This window comes from Equus asinus, chromosome 26 (genome assembly GCF_041296235.1).
Source record: "Equus asinus isolate D_3611 breed Donkey chromosome 26, EquAss-T2T_v2, whole genome shotgun sequence".
NCBI classification, from domain to species: Eukaryota; Metazoa; Chordata; class Mammalia; order Perissodactyla; family Equidae; genus Equus; species Equus asinus.
This window is the reverse complement of record NC_091815.1, coordinates 40012143-40033693: the sequence shown is the minus strand read 5'-3', so window position 1 is coordinate 40033693 and position 21551 is coordinate 40012143. Positions and strand designations below refer to the sequence as shown.

The 21551-nt window shown below is 40.0% G+C and overlaps 1 protein-coding gene across 1 annotated transcript in view; it reads right to left on the bottom strand.

Moving 5' to 3' along the window:
- Positions 1-21551, bottom strand: part of LOC139042236 (zinc finger protein 28 homolog) — a 47688-nt gene that overhangs the window by 21133 nt on the left and 5004 nt on the right. The window contains 6 exon segments of the mRNA XM_070499607.1: positions 1083-2346; positions 6812-6907; positions 7260-7371; positions 8015-8178; positions 9905-10000; positions 10174-10300. Of these exon segments, the coding sequence (XP_070355708.1) occupies positions 1083-2346; positions 6812-6907; positions 7260-7371; positions 8015-8178; positions 9905-10000; positions 10174-10300 (1859 nt within the window).

The window sequence follows — 21551 nt, the reverse complement described above, 5'->3', positions numbered from 1 at the left end:
TCTTGAGTAACATATCAGTAGTTTTAACTTATGCATGTAAATCTTGCATTGTTCTGATTGTTCCAGTTCTTTTGCTCCAAGTGGCCCAGTCATCCATGCTCTCCACACACTTGCTAAGACTGCTGGCGGATGTATAGTAAAGTTGAATTTTCTCACCAACAGGGTCACATCACCTTACAGTTTTGCAGATTAAGATGGGAAGGCACAATACTAACTCAACCTTACGGAATGAAGTTTTACACCAACATTGGCAAAGCCTCATTGACTACCTTGAAACTCCTGTTTCTGATCTAAATTCTGGTTTCTCCTAGCCTCATTCTATGCATCATTTTTATTCAGAGCTAACTATAGTAACTCTTCAATGTCTCCAAATAATATTTTTAAAAGAGATAAAATTACTCAACACTTAGTATGGATCAGGCACTGTGCTAAGAACATCTTATGCATTAACCAATTTAAAAGATCTCAACAAATGTTTACATGAGGAGTGAATGAATTACACTTACACTTAAAAAAATCAATCTGACTGCAATGTGAACAACAAACTTGTAAAGGACAAAAACAACATGAAACAAAAAGAGCAGAGAGACAAGTTTTTAAAATATTGGAATAGTCTAACTGAAATAATGATGTTTTGAGACTATGGTGATGGGAGTGAGGACGGATTCCAGAGAAATTTGGGAAACAGATCCACAGGATTTGATGTGGAAGGTAAAGGGGTGCGTGTTGATGACTCTCCAGTACGAATTCTCTGATGAGCAAAGTGTGTACTCTGCCTGAAGACTTTCCTGCTTTTCTTATAGTTGTAGGATCTCTCTCCAGTATGGACTCTTTTATGTTGATTAAGGTGTCCAATTTGGATGAAGGTTTTCCTACATTCCTTGCATTCATATGGTTTCTTTCCAGAATGAATTCTCTGATGTACACTAAGAGACTGACGATGGCTAAAGGCTTTGCCACATGCACTACATTCATAAGGTTTCTCCCCAGTGTGACTTCTGCGATGACAAATAAGGGATGACTTTGTCTTGAAGGCCTTCCCACATTCAATACATTCATAAGGTCTTTGGCCAGTGTGAAGCCTCTGATGTTGAGTGCAGGATGAGTTGTCACCAAAGGCCTTCCCACATTCAATACATTTATAGGGTTTCTCTCCAGTATGAACTCTCTGATGTTGAATAAGATGTGTGGTCTGGCTGAAGGCTTTACCACATTCCTTACACTCATATGGTTTCTCTCCTGTATGAGTCTTCTGATGCTGTGCAAGGTGAGCTTTCTGGGTGAATGCTTTACTACAAACCTTACATTCATAGGGCTTCTCTCCAGTATGAATTCTCTGGTGGGTGGCCAGCTGTGAACTGATGCTGAAGGATTTACCACATTCCCCACATTCAAAGGGTTTCTCTCCGGTATGAATCCTCAAATGACTAGCGAGGTGTATATTCTGCCTAAAAGCTTTCCCACATTCTTTACATTTAAAAGGCTTTTCTCCAGAATGCACTCTTTGATGTTGAGTGAGTGATGCATGATGGCTGAAGGCTTTTCTACAAACATCACATTCATATGGTTTTTCTCCAGTATGAATCCTTTGATGGACAGTAAGGGATGAGCCATACCGAAAGGATTTGTCACACACGTCACATTTGTAGGGTTTCTCTCCAGTATGAATTCTCCTATGTTGATTAAGTCCTATGTGATCACTGAAGGCTTTCCCACAGTCAATGCAATCAAAGGGTTTCTCCCCAGTGTGATAATATCTCCAGTGACGAATAAGGGATGTGTTCTGTATGAAAGCTTTTCCACATTCAATACATTCATAGGGCTTCTTGCCAGTGTGACATCTCTGATGTCGAGCAAAGGATGAACCATCACTGAAGGCCTTTCCACATTCATTACATTTATAGGGTTTTTCTCCAGTATGAATTCTCTGGTGAACAGTAAGGGATGAGCTCTGGGTAAAAGTTTTCTTACATTCACTACATTTAAAAAGTTTCTTTCCTGCATAGATTCCTGTATGCTTTATTACCACTGAATTTTTGGGGAAAGTTTTCTTAACTGAATCACGATTATGACCTCTCTCTTCTGAAACATCTAAATGGAACCATCTTCCAGATTTGTTACACGTACGTTCTCTTTCCAAAGAGAGGGTTTTGTTATGAGTGAGTGTCTCTCCCTTGAATTGTGCCTCCTGAGCTACCAGCTTCCTTTCAAACACACCCCCAGAATCCCAATTTTCTTTGAAAGTGGAACACTCCAGGTTAGTGTTTAAAGTTCTGTCTGTTTCCACTTCAGAAAATGAATGCTGCTTTGGAAATAATTCCTGGATCTCCCGTATAGATTGCTGACCTGAAAGATATCAAGAAAATAACAAGAAACAAACATTTCCCTTATTACATGATAGAAAAAGAGGAATCTGCTAAAAGGAAAATTGTTAATGAATTCACTAATTGTTGAATTAAACCACATAACTTATGTACTTCTAAACATGTAAACATGCAGTCTATACTGTATGTAAGAAGACCCCAGCCTGAATTTATACAGGAACCTAGGAGAGGTGAGTAGAAAAAAATATATATATGTGAACGTAGTTACATATCAGAAGACTAAGGAGTTGGAAAAATGTTCTGCAATCACACCACCTAAAAGTATAGGCTATGACATTCATTGCCTTTACCATCTCTCACTCTCTATGCTGCGTCAATGCCAGAGCAGTCAGCACATCACAGAAGTTGTTCCAGGAAGCATGCCAAAGCACAAAAAAGACAATGTATTCTATAACATTCATTAGGATTATCTGAAAGTCCGGTCATTCCCCTACAACCAGAAAATAGTGTTTCTGTTAACCATATCTTATTTGACTACTTTCAACAAAACCCACATTGCCAATTGATGGCTGAAGCTCAGTAGTCACATAAAAGCATTTTTACGTTTACCTGCTTGCTTCCACAAGCCTGAGAAAATCCTCACTTCTTTGGCCATTTATTAATGGATAGGGCCTTGCGGTTTAATTTCTCATTTTGAAGAGACTGTTTTTATAAAAATAGTGAGTGCTGACAGCGTATTTAATTATATCATATACACTACTGAACAAGTATATGTCTTATCTCAGACTATAGGCTTACAGGCAGGAGTGAATATGCCTGAGTTCCTTTGCTAAATTACTTAGCATGTACCAAAAACGTGTGCATGTACAGCTATATCTCAATAAATGTAAGGAGATGAAACTGGTATTGGGGAGATGATGCAGAGTCAAACGTTTGGAAAAAGATGATCTTAAAAAAGGGAAAATAGTCTTTTTTTTATGACATCTGAACACTGAAACCTTTCCTTCTTAAATCAGTAACAAGACAAGGAAGCCTGCTTTCACTATTTCTATTCAACAATGTACTGGAAGTTCTAGTCAGAGCAATTAGAAATAGAAATAAAAGGCATCCGAATTAGAAAGGAAGATGTGAAACTATATTTGCAGATGACATGATCCCATACATAGAAAACTCTAAATAATCCACAAGAAAACTATTAGAGCTAACAAATCAATTCATCAAAATTGCAGGATACAAGATCAACACACAAAAATCAGTTGTATTTCTATACACCAGGAATGAACAATCCGAAAAGGAAATTATGAAAAATAGCACTAAATGAATAAATTGTTTAGGAATAAAGTTACCCAAGGAGGTGCAAGATTGTATGCTGAAAACTACAGAACATTGCTGAATGAAATTAAGAAGACCTAAATAAATGGAAAGACATCCTGTGTTCATGGATGGGAAGACAGCAAGAAAGAATTAAATACATAATAGAAACAAGACCCAACAAATTTGTTACGTGGTACAAATGGGAATCACACATCTATTAATTTTAACAAAAAATTACGAGTGATACAAAAGGTCAACAAAGTAAACGCTTCTATAAGTGAAGATACCACCCAATTTAAACTACTGTATAGTCAGAAACATCATATGCAAACTTATAGGCCACATGAAACTGGGGAAAAATTTATCACATTTATGAAACAGGATTTATATTCATACTATACAAAGGCAAAGCAATATGACCCAGTAGAAATGTGGGTGATGAGTACGAACACACCATTAACAGAATATGAACTCTAAATGGATTTAAATGCATTTATTCTCAATATCACAAGTAGTCTGGGAAATAAAAATTAAACAAAACTCAATTTTCACCCAACAGCTTGGCAAAAATAAAAAAAGAAATACAAAATAGTCATTATTGGTGAAGATGTCTAGAAACAGGTATTCTCATAAATTATTCACCAATTGTTATAGCACTATATCCATGAAACTTTAAAAATATGTATAATTTGGTCATGCAAAAAGACACATACAAACTAGACCCTGTTTATTATAACTGAAAAGACCTAAATGTTCAAATGTCCTCAATAGTAAATTAGTTAAGTAAACTATGGTATTTCCATATATTGTAATACTAGACACCCACTAAAAAAATGAAGGAGAACTACACAGATCAAGTCTCTAAGGACACAAATAGAAGGAGAAATCATAAAAGAAATAATTTATTAGACTATATGAAAATTTTAAAAATTTTACATATCACAATTTTAAAAGGTCTAATTAAAACAAAAACTCTTATTACCATATGTGAAAAATAGTTTGAGACAATACATCAAAGAATTAGTATTTTATATAAAAAAGTCACTGGGAATGTTAAGAAAACATTTATAATACAAACAGAGAAATGGGTATAAATGAGGAACATTTTACAAAAGGATAAAGAGAATAAGTAAATTTAGGGAAAGTATTCAACCTGTTTCATAATAAAAAAATAACTTCAGGCTATAATCTTTCACCAAATAATATGAACACATTTTCATTAAAAATACCTGGTGCTATGAGGATGCAATTAAACCCAGACATCTGGTCAGCCAGTCATTGCTAGAGTCACTAAATGCAAACAAAACTTTCAAAGCCAAGCAGATGTTCATATCCAGGGATATGGCAATCCCCAAAATGTATCATTTTCACTTACGTAAAGATACCTATTATAAGTACGTTTCTTTTTTTTTTTAAAGATTGGCACCTGAGCTAACAACTGTTGCCAATCTTTTCTTTTTTCTTTCTGCTTTTTCTCCCTAAATCCCCGCAGTACATAGTTGTATATTTTAGTTGTGGGTCCTTCTAGCTGTGGCACGTGGGACACCACCTCAGCGTGGCCTGACGAGTGGTGCATGGCCGCACCCAGGATCCAAAACAGTGAAACCCTGGGCCACCGCAGCTGAGCGTGCAAACTTAACCACTCGGCCACAGGGCCAGCCCCTATATTTCTAATATCAAGAAATGTAAAATAATCTAATAGAGCAATGGCATATACAACATGTAACGCATGTGAAAAACATCTGCACACACAACTGAAGACACACAGCAATTTCTACTCTGTGAAAAAATATGTTTGTTATCACTTGAAGAATCTAGAATTGCCTTGGTAACATGTGATCATGATTTTCTATTCTTTATCCAGACAGGTTGTACAGAGTTCATTGACCTCCCCATCTTCCAAGAACACTGGGCCTGGGCCCTACGTGAAGGAATGTGTCTGGGCTCGGGGTCAAAGGTGGCCAGTTTGGCCCTGACTCTAAGGCACAAATTACAAAGAATATGTCCTGTGTCATGTTCCTTGTCTGGGCTGGGCACCCTGATGGGCACCTGACTGGACTTTAGAAACATCCCATCCGTGGGAACAAAAAAGATAGAAGCACCCCATCCGTGGGAACAAGAAGAAAGAACTCAAAGTATCCAAATGTCTGAAACCCTGAGTCAGAGCCCAGAGAAAACCTAGGATAAAAGGGAGTTACAGACATAGAACAACTGGGAGTCTCACTGAGGAAAGGACGCTTTGCCTCGGACCCGGACAATCGGCATTCCCACCCGCTGTACAAACTATTGGGACTTCCCCGGCTGATTGTGGTGTGGATGTTGTAAGTACCGATTTGCTGTTCCCCTTTATCCCTGCTCCTTGTTGTGTTTCCCTTTATCAATAAACATTGATTGCTTCAACAACCAAGTAGCCCTGGCGGTACCTGTCATTCCTTGCCCTTTGCGGCTGCAGACAACACAGGTGATAGGATTACACTTTCCACAAACCAGTATTTTCTAAAGAAATTTCTTTTCCTTCCCTTGTGTATGGAAAGAGGAAGAGACCCTCCAATTACGTCTTCTTGCAACTTGACTTTTGCCCACCCTGTCCAACTGGAACAAGGAAGCTGGTGGGAATCCTCTCCTTTGCGCATGTAACACCCTACTGGAAAATCTGCAAACGCTACTTCATGCGAGTTACCCACGAACGTGTCTTATCCTCTTATCAGAGTAATTAATTGATGGTTTGCAATGTATGTGTAAATCCCCTCCTTCTCCAACGGCCTGCCAATGCCAAGCAGAGTGGCTCCCTCAAATAACTTCCAAGCCATGGTTCTTACAGGAATGGACACTTAATGAAGTGAAGGGGCCATCTGATCACAGAAGAGTAAACCTTTGTAAGACAGCTCAAAAGTACATGGGGGTCAGGAAAAGGTCACTAAGGAACCAAGGGGCTGATTCACATGTGAGTGGCCAGGAACAGGAGGAGCTACAGGGAAGGAGTTCCCATTCAAGAGAAGGCGGCAAAGGAGGAGGAAAGAGAATAATTGTGAAAGCCCAGATCTCAATTTTCTCTCCAGACTCGGAGGACTTGGTAAAGTCTTCCACTGAACAGCAGCGAGCATGCGGCCTCTCCAGTGAAAGCTATGCTCTAACCTGCGGGGGCAATTCCACCCCAGGCCTCTGGTGCTCACCTGAGAACAGGCCTCTTGTCAGCTCTCTCTTCACCAGCCAAGGCTCCTTCTCTTGCTCCAATACAGAGACCAAATCTGGCTTAGAAACACAACGTCCTGTATGTGTGAAAGGACAAGGGGTTCAGTCATACTCTTGGCATTCTCAAATTGAGATCCAGTTCCTTGGCTTTGAAAGAAAAGTGTCATTACAGGAAGCAGCAGAAAGAAAAGTGAGGGGCATCTGAAAGATATCAAAGACAATGCTTCAAACGTAATGAAGATCCCAACTTTCACCTCCACAAATGTCAAATTCTTATCTTAGGAACTGGAGGCAAAGATGCAGCTCAACACTTCAGAAGACACCCCTCCACCCCAGCCCCCGCAACACACTCACATACACTTCAACACCGAGGAATGAAAATGGTGGATCCTGAAGACACATTCAGATGTGGGAGAGGGACATCCTTACCTACTGGCCCCAGGTCATGGTTCTTCCACATTACGTTCTTACAGAAACTCTTTTGAGCTGGCTCAAGCTGCTGGGAGAAGTCTACGGCCACACTGGTGATGGTTACCAAGCCCTGAAACGGCACAAAGATGTTTTTTGATCAAACCATGCTCATGACCCCACAGTGGCTCTGGGGTGGGCTGCATCCACATGCTGTGAAAGAGGCACTTGGTACCAAGAATTGACACTTAGGCTTTGAGTGACCCAGGTCACATAGTGACTGGGCCTAATTATATCAGACATGTTTTGGAAAAAAAAAAAAACAGTGAGGAGAAACTGTTTCTGCCATGGAGAATTTGTAATTCTGCAGAGAAGCATGAACTGACACACAGTATGAATTTCTAATGCTGACTGAAGGCTTCCCACATTCAATACGCATTATTTAATCGTCGGCAAGGTTTTTCTCTCATACAAAACCTCTGATGAAAACGAAGGGTTGAGACCCTGCTCAAAGTCCTCACCTTCATTACAGGTCAGGCATTTCTGATTTAAATATACACATTTGTGATTCATTACAGCTGAATTTTTCCCCACTTTTCCTCTGTGTATCAAGGCTGCATACTCCTTCTTCTGTGGGGAGACTCTGTCTACGAGAAGCACTGTATCCAAATGGAAACGTCTCCCATACTTACTGCAGTCATTGTCTCCTTCCTTATCAAGAAGGCTTTCTTGATGAAGGCTGTTGTGTTTTGACTAAGGGTTATCTCCTGACTTACCGGCTGCCTCTCAAACAGAGCACCATAATCCCAGTTTTCCCCGAATACGGAGCACTGCAGACTGCAGTCCGTGAGTCTCTCCATCAGCAGTGCCTTGGATAACTTCTCTTCACAGAAGTCCTTCTTTGGAGGTAACTCCTTGGTCTCTGGCACAGCCTTCAAGTCTAAAAGAATATTAAGAAAGTAAATATCTCTTTTGTTATGTATTAGTATGAAGAAAACTTCAAAAATGTAATCAGATGAATTAAAATCCTCAAAAAAGCACATTGTTTTGAAAATTTTTTTATATGACCAACCAACCTTACATTCCCAAATCTGTGCAGCTTTAATCCTAAAGGACACAATATGAGCTTTCTTATCTAAACGTTGAGCAAGCCATGCACATTATGTTTTTAGCAGGAGACTAGAAAAAGAAATTGAAGAGCAGGAGATAAGAGAGCTCATAAAAATTGAAATCTAAGACAAGATGTGGCTAATACAGACAAAGAGGGAGGGGAGGCCATAGAAGAGAATTGCCATACAATCCTTATTTCAGCATTATTAAGGAACACTCGCTTTGACTCTCCATTTTATCTCTAGCTCTCTCTTTTTTTTTCTTTTACAATGCCCTGTGCTTTTCATTAGTGTTAACTAACAAAAGGTCAGATCCTGGCCTTAAAAGTGCAAGTCTTCATAATTGAGAAGAGTCTCAGCAACAGATGAAGGATCGACAGAAGGAAAAATCCACTTCTGTCTCATAAAACTAGTTCAGAGAATGTGATTGAGTATGATGTTAAATGGAAAACTTTCACAAAAACACCATTTGAGTTCTCCTGGGCCATATGATGACCCACGTGAGTTGCTGTAATTTATAACTGTGAGCAACCTGTCCCGTTCTGTCAATACAAACTTTTCCTTGGATGTATGACTTGAACAAAGAGGTCTTATAGGATTCTCAATTCTTAGCAATTATTGCCATTTCCTATTATAATAACCTCCAGAAGAAATCTGTAGTTCTGATTCCTTGTCTTACTTGATTAATTTGTTGTTCCAGAAATAATGCTGTGGTTGAAATCTCTGTATTCCCAAGTGGTATAAATATCATCACAATATCTGTAAGAACATTCCATCAAATCAGAATCAGTGTTCTTTTCTTCTGAGAGCCAATCACCCAACTGCACACTGCCTGTCTACACCGGGAAGGCCCCCTGAAACCCAAACTATTACAGCCCAACCCAAACTCATCTCCTAACGTACCAACCTCTTTCTTCTAATTCTGATGTTTCTGCTAAAGGCTCTACTTTAGTTTCTTGTTTTCCTGGCTTGAAATTTGGAATGATTTTTCCTCTTCCTCTTAAGTCCCTATTTATACTGATCATATGTAGAAGAGCAGTTTCTAATCCATTTAAGTTATGTAGATACATCTTGGCTCCCCTAGGAGATAACTTAATTACTAAATTAATTTAATTATTAAATAAAGTTAATTCTTTAATGGCTTACACTCATCTTATCAACCAGCACCTGACGGCCTTACTCAAACCTGACACCCAGGAAACACCAGTTAAAAGAAGCCCATAAATGAAACAACCATCTAGTCAAACAGAAATAAGATACTAAAAACTACACCAGAATCAGTGAAAGATTTTTTAAAGAACAGAGATGATGATCTAAGTCTGAACAACAAAGGGTCTGAGAAGGAGCTAGGGAAGAATGGGATCCAGAGAGAGGTTTAGAGAGAGGGGAGAGAAGAGACAAGGGGAGAATGAAAATTTGGGAGCCCAGGCTCAAGAGGCCTCAATTTTCCCTCCAAGCCTGGAGGCTTAGGAAGGGTCTGTTGATGACCCTACAGGTCTGAGGTCACTGAACTGTGACTGGGAGTGGCTTCAACCCACCTAGGTCTCCCACACTCACCTGGGCACCGGCCTCTTGTCAACTTTCTCTTTGTGATCCAGGGCTCTCTCCTCTGTTCCAGTGAGGAGATCATATCAGGCTTAGAACCGCAAAGTCCTAAAAACATAAGAAGTAGAACATGGTCATGCTATGGGTCCAGATTTGAGATGCCACTTTCTTGGCTTGATGGGAGAGGGGCAGTGCAGCACATGGTGATAAGGGATGAGAGACTTCAGAGTGAGGGCAGCAGTCAGGGGAGAGGTGGGAGGAGGTGTGGGAAACAGCCTTACCCAGCGATGCCAGGTTCCTGTAGTTCTCCAACATCACATTCCTGTACAGAGTCCTCTGAGCAGAGTTCAGCCATTCCCACTCCTCCTGGGAGAAGTCTATGGCCACATCCCCAAACGTCACCAAGCTCTGAAAGGACAAAACCACATTCTTACTCAACCAGTGCTCATGCCCCAACACAACTAGGGGGTTGTTATGGACTGAATTGTGGCCCTCAAATTCATAGGTTGAAGTCCTAACCCACAGTACCTCAAAATGTGACTGTGTTTGGAGACAGGGCATTAAAAGAGGTAAGTAAAAGTTAAATGGAAGGGTGATGTCAATATCACAGCAGAGTGAGCTCTCCCCTTAAACTCTCCCCTCTAAGATACAACGAAAAGGACATTCATAAACCAACAGAGGACATCCACACAACACAAAAGATATCTGAGAGACCCACACAGCCATATGTCTGAAGGTGGAGGTGCTGCAACCCCTGGAGGAAGTGGAAGGAGGTACGTCGCTCTCCAAGGTCCCTCACAGCATGAGGGAAAGCACCACACAGAGGTGACTAGCTATTGCAGGGGTGTCTTCAGCAAGCTAGCACCACAAGAGAGCAGACAGCGAGGACAGAGTGACAAGTCCCCAGGATCACATAGGTGAAAGAAAGAGCCCCTCCCCCTGCCCACCGCCATAGTTCAGCCGATCCAGAAAAGCAGCAGCTGTGAGCTGAGCTGCAGATTGCAGGGTGCTCAAAATGCACAGCTCCTGACTCCCATCCAGTGGCAGCAGGTGGACATAACGACCACATATTACCACTATGCAAAGGCACAAATATACGCCATCAAGCAATATGAAAAAATATATTAACTCTCCAGATCAGAAGGAAAATGACAAGTAGCCAGAAATCAATCCTGAAGGCACAGAAATCTATAATCTAAATGACAGAGAATTCAAAATAGCTACCATAAAAAAACTCAACAAGTTAGAAGAAAATACAGATAGTTCAATCAAATCAGGAACTTCTTCAAAAAAGAGATTGAAACTACAAAGAAGAATGAGAAACACCAGAGATGAAAAACACAATGGATGAGATTAAGAAAAATATGGATTCCCTGAGTAACAGAGCTGATATTATAGAGGAATGAATCAGCAATCATAAGGACAGAAATATAGAAATGCTTCAGATGGAGGAGGAGAGAGAACTAAGAGTAAAAGGAAATGAATAAATTTTCTGAGAAATATCTGACTCAATTAGGAGATGCAACATAAGGTTATAGGTATTCCAGAAGGAGAAGAAAAGGAGAATGGAGCAGAAAGCTTGTTCAAAGAAACAATAGCTGAGAAATTTCAAAACCTGGGGAAGGAGCTGGAAATACAAGTGAAAGAAGCCAACATATCACCTAACTATGTCAATTTAAAAAGACCTTCTCCAAGGTACATAGTAGTGAAGTTGGCAAAAGACAATGACAAAGAAAAAATATTGAGGACAGCAAGGCAGAAGAAAATAACTTTCAGAGGAACTCCTATTAGGCTTTCAGCAGATTTCTCAGCAGAAATCTTACAGGCTAGGAGAGAGTGGAATGATACATTCAAAATTCTGAAAGACAAAAACTTACAACCAAGAACACTCTATCCTGCAAAAATATCCTTCAGATATGATAGAGAAATACAAACTTTCCCAGATAAACCAAAACTAAGGGAGTTCATCACCACAAGACCCCCCCCTTACAAGAAATCCTGAAGAAGGCCCTCATACTTGGGGAAAAAAGGGGGACGAGTTACAAAGCCCTGAGCAAGAAAATAAATAGGTAGACAAAATCAGAAAATTGTAGCTCTCCATCAGAACAGGTTAGCAAACACTTAATTATAACATTAAAGATAAAGGGAAGGAAAATATCAAAAATAAATATAATCTTGTTATTTTAACCACAAACTCACAACACAAGATGGAATAAGATGTGACAATAACAGCTGAGAAGGGGTAGAGGAGAGGGATAGAATCGGCTTAGTCTAAGGAAATAAGGCTATCAGAAAATGGACTACCTCATCTACGAGATTTTTTATACAAACCTCATGGTAACCACTAAAAAAATAATTGGAAAAGAGACACAAATGATAAATAAGGAGAAAACTAAGAAAACCATCATAGAAAACCACCTAACTGAATTGGTAGTCCAAAATATATGGGACGAGAAACAAAGGAAACACAGAAGAACCGGAAAATGAGTGATAAAATGGGAGCATTAAGCCCTCATATATTAATAATCACTCTAAATGTAAATGGATTGAATTCTCCAATCAAAAGACAGAGTGGCAGGATGGATTAAAAAACAAGATCCAACAGGGGCTGGCCCCGTGGCTGAGTGGTTAAGGTCGCGCGCTCTGCTGCAGGCGGCCCAGTGTTTCGTTGGTTCGAATCCTGGGCGCGGACATGGCACTGCTCATCAAACCACGCGGAGGCAGCGTCCCACATACCACAACTAGAAGGACCCACAATGAAGAATACACAACTATGTACCGGGGGGGCTTTGGGGAGAAAAAGGAAAAAAATAAAATCTTTAAAAAAAAAAAACAAGATCCAACAATATGCTGCCTCCAGGAAACAAATCTCAGCTCCAAGAATGAACACAGGTTCAGAGGGGAGGGATGGAAGATGATACTCGAAGTGAATGGCATACAAAAAAAAAAGCAGGTGTTGTAATACTTAGACAAAGTAGACTTCAAGATAAAACAGGTAAAGAGAGACAGAGAGGGGCAGTATATAATGATAAAGGGAGAGGCCACCAAGAAGATATAACACTTATAAATACTTATGCATCCAACACAGGTGCACCAAAGTAAATAAAGCAATTATTAACAACCCTAAAAGGAGATATAAGAACAAAATAATACTAGGGGACCTCAACACCCCACTTACATCAATGGATAGATCATCCAGACAGAAAGTCAACAAGGAAATAGAAGAATTAAATGAAAAACTAGACCAGATGGACTTAATAGATGTGTATAGAACACTCCATCCAAAAACAGCAGAATACATTCTTCTCAAGTGCGCATGGAACATTCTCAAGGATATACCATATGCTGGGAAACAAGGCAAGCCTCTATAAATTTAATTCGATTGAAGTAATATCAAGCATCTTTTCCAACCATACTACAATGAAACTAGAAATCAACTACAAGAAAAAAGTGGCGAAAGGGACAAAGATGTGGAGACTAAACATTGTGCTACCAAACAACCAATCGATCTTTGAAGAAGTTAAAGGAGAAATCAAAAAACATCTGGAGACAAATGAAAATGAAAACACACCATACCAATTTATATGGGATGCAGCAAAAGTGGTCCCAAGAGGGAAATTCATTGCAACATAGGCCCACCTTAACAAACAAGAGAAATCTCAAATAAACAATCTCAAACTACATGTAATAGAATTAGAAAAGAAAAACAAAGCTGAAAGTCAGAAGAAGGAGGAAAATAATAAAAATTACGTCAAAAATAAATGAAATCAAAAGAAAAAAGACAGTAGAAAGGATCAATGAAACAAAGAGCTGGTTCTTTGAGAAGATAAACAAAATTGACAAACCCTTAGCCAAACTCACTAAGAAAAAAAGAGAGAAGGCTCAAATAAATAAAATTAGAAATGAAAGAGGAGAACCTACAATGGATACCACAGAAATATAAAGGATTATAAGAGAATACTATGAAAAACTACATGCCAACAAATTGAACAATCCAGAAGAAATGGACAAATTCTTAGACTCATAAAACCTCCCAAAACTGAATCAAGAAGAAATAGAGAATCTGAATAGACCAATCACAAGTAAAGAGATTTAAACAGTAATCAAAAACCTCCCAAAACATAAAAGCCCAAGACCAGATGGCTTCTCTGGAGAATTCTACCAAACATTCAAAGAGGATTTATTACCTATCCGTCTCAAACTATTCCAAAAAATCGAGGAAGATGGAACACTTCCTAACTCATTCTATGATCCAACGTCACCCTGATACCAAAGTCAGACAAGGACGACACAAAGAAGGAAAATCACACGCCAATATCACTGATGAACATGGATGCAAATCCTCAACAAAATATTGGCAGATCAAATACAGTAGTACATTAAAAAGATCATACACCATGATCAAGTGGGATTTATACCAGGGACACAGGGATGGTTCAACATGCACAAATCAATCAATGTGATAGACCACGTTAACAAAATGAGGAATAAAAACCACATGATCATCTCAATAGATGCAGAGAAAGCATTTGACAAGATCCAACATCCACTTATGATTAAAACTCTCAATAAAATGGATATAAAAGGAAAGTACCTCAAGATAATAAAGGCCATATATGACAAACCCACAGCTAACATCATACTCAGTGGGGAAAAACTGAAAGCCATCCCTCTGAGAACAGGAGCAAGACACGGGTGCCCACTCTCACCACTCTTATGCAACATAGTACTGGAGGTTTTAGCCAGAGCAATTAGGAAAGAAAAAGGAATAAAAGAAATCCAAATAGGCAATGAAGAAGGTGAAACTCTCACTGCTTTCAGAAGACATGATTCTATATGTAGAAAACACTAAATAATCCATCGGAAAACTATTAGAAATAATCAACAACTACAGCAAAGTTGCAGGGTACAAATCAACCTGCAAAAATAAGTTGCATTTCTATACTCTAATAATGAAGTAACGGAAAGAGAACTCAAGAATACAATCACATTTACAATCGCAACAAAAAGAATAAAATATCTTGGAATAAATTTAAGCAAGGAGGTGAAAGACCTATACAATGAAAACTATAAGACATTATTGAAAGAAACGGATTAGAAGAATAAACATAATTAAAATGTCCAGACTACCGAAAGCAATCTACAGATTCAATGCAATTCCAGTCAGAATCCCAATGACATTCTTCACAGAAATAGAACAAAGAATCCTGAAATTCATATGGGGCAACAAAAGACCCCAAATAGCTAAAGCAATCCTGCGAAAAAAAGACACTGCTGGAGGCATCACAATCCCTAAATTCAAAATACACTACAAAGCTATAGTAATCAAAACAGCATGGTACTGGTACAAAAACAGACACACAGATCAATGGATCAGAATTGCAAGTCCAGAAATAAAATCACACATTTGCGGACAGCTAATCTTCAACAAAGGTGCTAAGAATATACAATGGAGAAAGGAAAAGTCTCTGTAATAAATGGTTTTGGGAAAACTGGACAGCCAGAAGCAAAAGAATGAAAGTAGACCATTGTCTTTTGCCATACACAAAAATAAACTCAAAATGGATCAAAGACTTGAAGGTAAGACCTGAAACTATAAAACTTCTAGAAGAAAATATAGGCAGTACACTCTTTGATATCGAACTTAAAAGGATCTTTTCAAATACCATGTCTACTTGGACAAGGGAAACAAAAGAAAAAATAAACAAAGTGGGACTTCATCAGACTGAAGAGCTTCTGCAAGGCAAAGGAAACCAGGAAACAAAACGAAAAGACAACCCACCAACTGGGAGAAAATATTTGCAAGTCATATATCTGACAAGGGGTTAATCTCCATTATATAGAAAGAACTCAAACAACTGAACAACAAAAAAAACAAACAACCCGATCAAAACAGAGGATATGAACAGACATTTCTTCAAGGAAGATATACAGATGGCCAAAAGGCACATGAAAATATGTTCAGCATCACTAATTATCAGGAAAATGCAAATTAAAACTACGAGATACCACCTTACACCCGTTAGAATGGCTATAATCACCCAGACAAAAAATAACAAATGTTGGAGAGGTTGTGGAGAAAAGGGAACCTTCATACACTGCTGGTGGGAATGCAAACTGGTGCAGCCACTATGGAAAGCAGTATGGAGATTTCTCAAAAAAAAAAAAAATAGAAATACCATATGACCCAGCTATCCCACCACTAGGTATTTATCCAAAGAACTTGAAATCAACAATTCAAAGAGATGTATGCACCCCTATGTTCATTGCAGCATTATTCACAACAGCCAAGATGTGGAAGCAACCCAAGTGCCCATTTACTGATGATTGGATAAAGAAGATGTGGCATATATATACAATGGAATACTACTCAGCCATAAAAAAAGACAAAATCGTCCCGTTTGCAACAACATGGATGGACCTTGAGGGTATTATGTTAAGTGAAACAAGTCAGACAGAGAAAGACAAACACTGCATGATTTCACTCATACGTGGAAGATAAACAAACACACAAACAAAGCGAACAGTCCAGTGGTTACCAAGGGGAGGGGGGTGGGGACAAACGGTGAAGGGGAGCACTTACATGGTGACAAATAATAATGTACAACTGAAATTTCACAATTTTGTAAACTATTATGACAATTAAAAAAAGAGTTAAATGGTTAAAAGTTCAATAAAGTCATAGTTGGGCCCTAATGCAATCTGACTTGTGTCCTTATAAGACAAGGAAGAAACACTAGAGATGGGTGAGCACCATGGAAAGGCCATGTGAGCACAGGGCGAGCAAAGGCTGTCTGCAAGCCCAGCAGAGGCTGCAGGAGGAACCAACCTTGCCCACTTCATGCTCTTGGACTTCAGCTGCCAGAACCATGAGAAATAAATGTCTGTTGTTTAAGCCCCCCAGTCTGCAGCGTTGTGTTATGGCGGCCCTCAAAAACCAATTAGGGGCCTAAGGATTACCTTTCCATTTTGGGTGAGAGACTACACATGTAGGGAATAACATCTAATTATTTGGAAATCTAGTTAATTATTGGACAGTTGGCCTCACTATGTCATAAACTTCAGAGAAAAGAGAAAAATAAGGAGACAGCCCCTGCCCTGGGAGAACTGGCAATTTTGTGCAGGTGAAAGGAGGTACATGCAAGAAAAATATCTGACATCAATTCAAAACAATAAACAACGGAGGTAAATTGTTCCAGGCACAACAAATACCAGAGCACTTTTCACCATGAGGACACTTGAGTGGCCTGGACCAGAAGAAGAATGGAGGAATAAAGCTGAAGATGAACCTCAAAAGACAACACAACTAAACCCCAAACCGGGTTCTAAGGATTTCTGACTTTGTGCTCAATTGATGTTGAGTGTTTAAAAAAAAAAATTCTGTTTTTTTGAAATAAAGTGTATAATAAGAACAAAAAATACTATGAAGCTTTTTTTTTTTTTGAGGAAGATTAGCCCTGAGCTAACATCTGCTGCCAATCATCCTCTTTTTGCTGAAGAAGACTGGCCATGAGCTAACATCCATGCCCATCTTCCTCTACTTTATATGTGGGATGCCTGTCACAGCATGGCTTGACAAGTGGTGCCATGTCCACACCCGGGATTCGAACCGGTGAACCCCAGGCGCTGCTGAAGCAGAATGTGCTAACTTAACCACTGCACCACTGGGCCAGCCCCTACTATAAAGCTTTTAGTTAATAAAATGCCTTTGGGAATCAAGATGCCATCTCAGAAAAGCTGGGAAGAATCAAGGAGGTGTCATGAGCACATGTACGATAGTGGGCATGCTGCTCATCTACTGCTGGTGCACTTTTATATGGCATATTTTTATGATAGTGTATAATTGTGATACTTTCCAATGGAGTTTTTTTTTTTTTTTTTTTTTTTTTTGCTGAGGAAGATATTTGCTGTGAGCTAACATCCACTGCCAATCTTCCTCTTGTTTTGCTTGAGGAAGATTAGCCCTGAGCTAACATCTGTGCCAATCTTCCTCCATTTTTTGGATGTGGGTTGCCACCACAGCATGGCTGACAAGTGGTGTAGGTCTGCAGATGGGATCCAAACCCCTGAACCCTGGCTGCCGAAGCAGAGTGCACAGGACTTTAACCACTAGGCCATGGGGCCGGCCCCATTCGGACGTATTTTAAACATTTATTGAATTCAAACTCTGACCCCAGGAATCTGTGGCTAACCGAAGGTAGATTTAAATACCAGCAGCCTTGGGATTTTCAATGTACTCAAATGAATAAGCAAAAAAGTCCAACTACCCCAAAGGCTAAATCCAGACTGGGGTACTCACCAGCTCTGAAACCTGAGTTAGCTACTCAACCCCTCTGTGCATCAGAGTCCCATTTGTAAAATGGAAAAATCAACAAACCAACCTCATAGACTGTGATGTGGATTAAACGAGACAGCATACACACAGCACTCAGACCACGTGCGGTGCCCCGTAAGTGCTCAATGAATGTTAGCTGTGCTGACGCTGACCCACAGCTGAACCTTTGGTTTAAAGGGTCACATAATTCTCCCGGAAACAAAAGTCCCTTTGAGGTTTGGCATCTGTTGAGTAATATACCATCACGTGTTCTCTAACCCACACCAGGTTTGAAGACATTTTTAACCGAATTGTGTAAAGACAAGTCACAAGGGTTTTGTAAGGGATAGCTTGCTTTGCATGAAGACAGGAAACTCCTGAGGCACAAAGCTGCTAAACCGGAGACTGAAAGGCCCCAGGCCAGGGAAAACATCTGGTAATACTTGCAGGAAAGAGCCAAGAACTGCTTAGTGAGCCTTGGGTAAAAGAGGTACTCATAGGTCTACCTGAGCGAGCTGGTCTACACTGAACGCCGGTCAGCTCTCAACAATAGTTGTGCAAGTTGGAGCACCTGCCCATGAAAGCAGAGGAACTGCTCTGCTGGCTGAACAACTGGTAGGAGCACCCATCTTGCCAGAAAGGCTTGGCTCTAGGTCCTGGGGTTGTTCATGTCGGTCTGCTACTGACCTGCATTTTACACCAGCAGCTTGTTAAATGCCTTCAATTTTGAAAATCGTGAAAGACTCAGCAGTAGAAATCTTCAAGTATACTAAAATTCAAACCTTTCAATGCAGATGCTCAGTGAAATAAGCCAGACACAGAGAGACAAATACGGCGTGATTCACGTATATGAGGAATCTAAAATCGTCAAACTCAGAGAAGCAGAGAGCAGAGAAGTGGAGGCCAGGGCTGGGAGGAGGAGGGAATGGGGAGGCGATGGTGAAAGGGGACAAGTCTCAGTTCCGCAGGATGAACAAGTTCCAGAGATCTACCGGGCAGCATGGTGCTTGTGGCTAACAATATGTATTGCATGCTGAAAATTAGCTAAGAGGGTAGATCTTATGTAAAGTGTTCTTACTACCAAAAATAATAATAATAATAAAGAGGGCAGGAGGAAACTTTGGGAGGTGATAGATAAGTTTATGGGCTCAATGGTGGCGGTTTCGCTTACCCCTTTACCCCCAAACGCATCCAATTGTACACATTAAAAATGTGCAGCTCTTTACATATCAATCATACCTCAATAAAGTGGTTTAAAAACAAAAAAAAAAACATTTCAGTGCAAAGATTTTCAATTGTGTTCAAAGATATGGGTGTTAAGACACACGCTCCTTCTGTGCTTCCCTTCTAAGCCGATTCTAAAAGGCAGGTTTCCACTGATCCCAGTCTTATAACTCTAACTGTATGTGCCCTGCCTGGCACATCTTGCACTTAATTTTTTCAGATATTCAAATATTTCAAATATTTTTCAGATATTCTTTACTAAATGAAACAAATTATATACTATATATAGTATATAAATTGTATACAAATTACAATATCTTTTTTAAAACTTTACAATATCTTTACAGCATCTTTACAATAACTTATAGGTCTGTTGGTACAAGAGAAAATGACATCCATTTTTCTAGCATCTGTCACAACTTTGTCATTGGTAAGAAAACCGGAATCTGGGGGCTCCTAAAGAGAAGAACATAAGTTCTAATATTTTCTTATACTTGGCAATTGGGTTTTTTGGGATTTTTTCTTAATAAGACATGTCCCAAAGGGGCCGGCCAGGTGGCACAGTGGTTAAGTTTGCACACTCTCCTTTGGTGACTCGAGGTTCACAGGTTCAGATCCCAGGTGTGGACACACACACCATTCGTCAAGCCACGCTGTGGTGGCATCCCACATACAAAATAGAGGAAGACTGGCACAGATGTTAGCTCAGCAACAATCTTCCTCAAGCAAAAAGGGGAAGATTGGCAATAGATGTTAGCTCAGGGCCAATCTTCCTCACCAAAAAAAAAAAAGAAAGAAAGAAAGAAAAGAAAGAAATATCCCAGGGCTGGCTGGGTGGCGTAGTGGTTAAGTACATGCACTCCACTTTGATGACTCAAGGTTCACAGGTTTGGATCCCAGGCACAGACCTATATACCGCTCACTAGGCCATGCTGTGGCAATGTCCCATATGCAAAGTGGAGGAAGACTGGCACAGATGTTGTTAGCTCAGGGCCACTCTTCCTCAGGAAAAAAGAGGAGGATTGGCAACAGATGTTGGCTCAGGGCTGGCCTTTGTCACCAAAAACAAACCGAAACAAAAAATGTCCCCTTCTCTACCTCTCTAATCCCATGCTCCAGAGGGACCCAATATTAACAGTATGTATTTTTCTAAGACATTCTCTCAGTTTATAGAGACTGCCCTTTAGGCACAGCATCAGTGACTTTTGTGAGTGTTATGGTCTGAATGTTTGTGTGCCCCTAGATTCACATGTTGAAATCCTAATGCCCAGTGAGAGGGTGTTTGGAGGTGGGGCCTCTGGGAGCTGCTGAGGTCACGAGGGTGGACCCTCAGGAATGGGATTAGTGCCCTTATAATCGACCTCAGGGAGCTCCCTCAGCCCTTCCACCAAGTGAAGACACAGTGAGAAAGTGCCAGCTATGAGCTAGGAACCAGGAACCAGCCACCACACAGAATCTGCTTGGCACCATGATCTTGGACTTTAGCCCCTAGAACTGTGAGAAATAAATTTCTGTTGTTTATAAGCCATCCAGTCTGTGTCCTCCTGTAATAGCAGCCCAAACGGACTAAGAGAGTTAGCAAATGTCTTTTACTGTAAATAGTAACAATTATAGCTCACAGCACTTATAATATTCCAGACACAATTCTAGATACTCATATATAGGTTCCTTTAATCCCCACAACACCCCTCACAGTCAGTGCTACGACTATTCCTATTTTACAGATGGGGAAATGGAGCGCTGTAATGTGCCCAAGACCAGTCAGCTGCAGAGCCAGGATGTGGGACCAGGCAGTCTGGCTCCATACTCAATGCTTAACCTCCATATGAGGAAAGTTTTTCTGTAAAGCGCAGGGACTCAAGCATTTTAGCCTTTGTGGGCCATCGCCTCTTTCACAACTATTCAACTCTGCCCCTGTCACACGAAAGCCACCACAGACAGTATGTAAACACTCGAGTGTGCTGTGCTCCAAGGAAACTTTATTTATGGACACCAAAATGTGAATTTCATATAATTTTCACATCATAAAATATTGTTCTTTTGATTTTTTTCAACCACTGAAAAATGTAAAAACCATGTGTAGGACGCGAGCTACACAAAAACAGGTGGTGGGCCAGATTT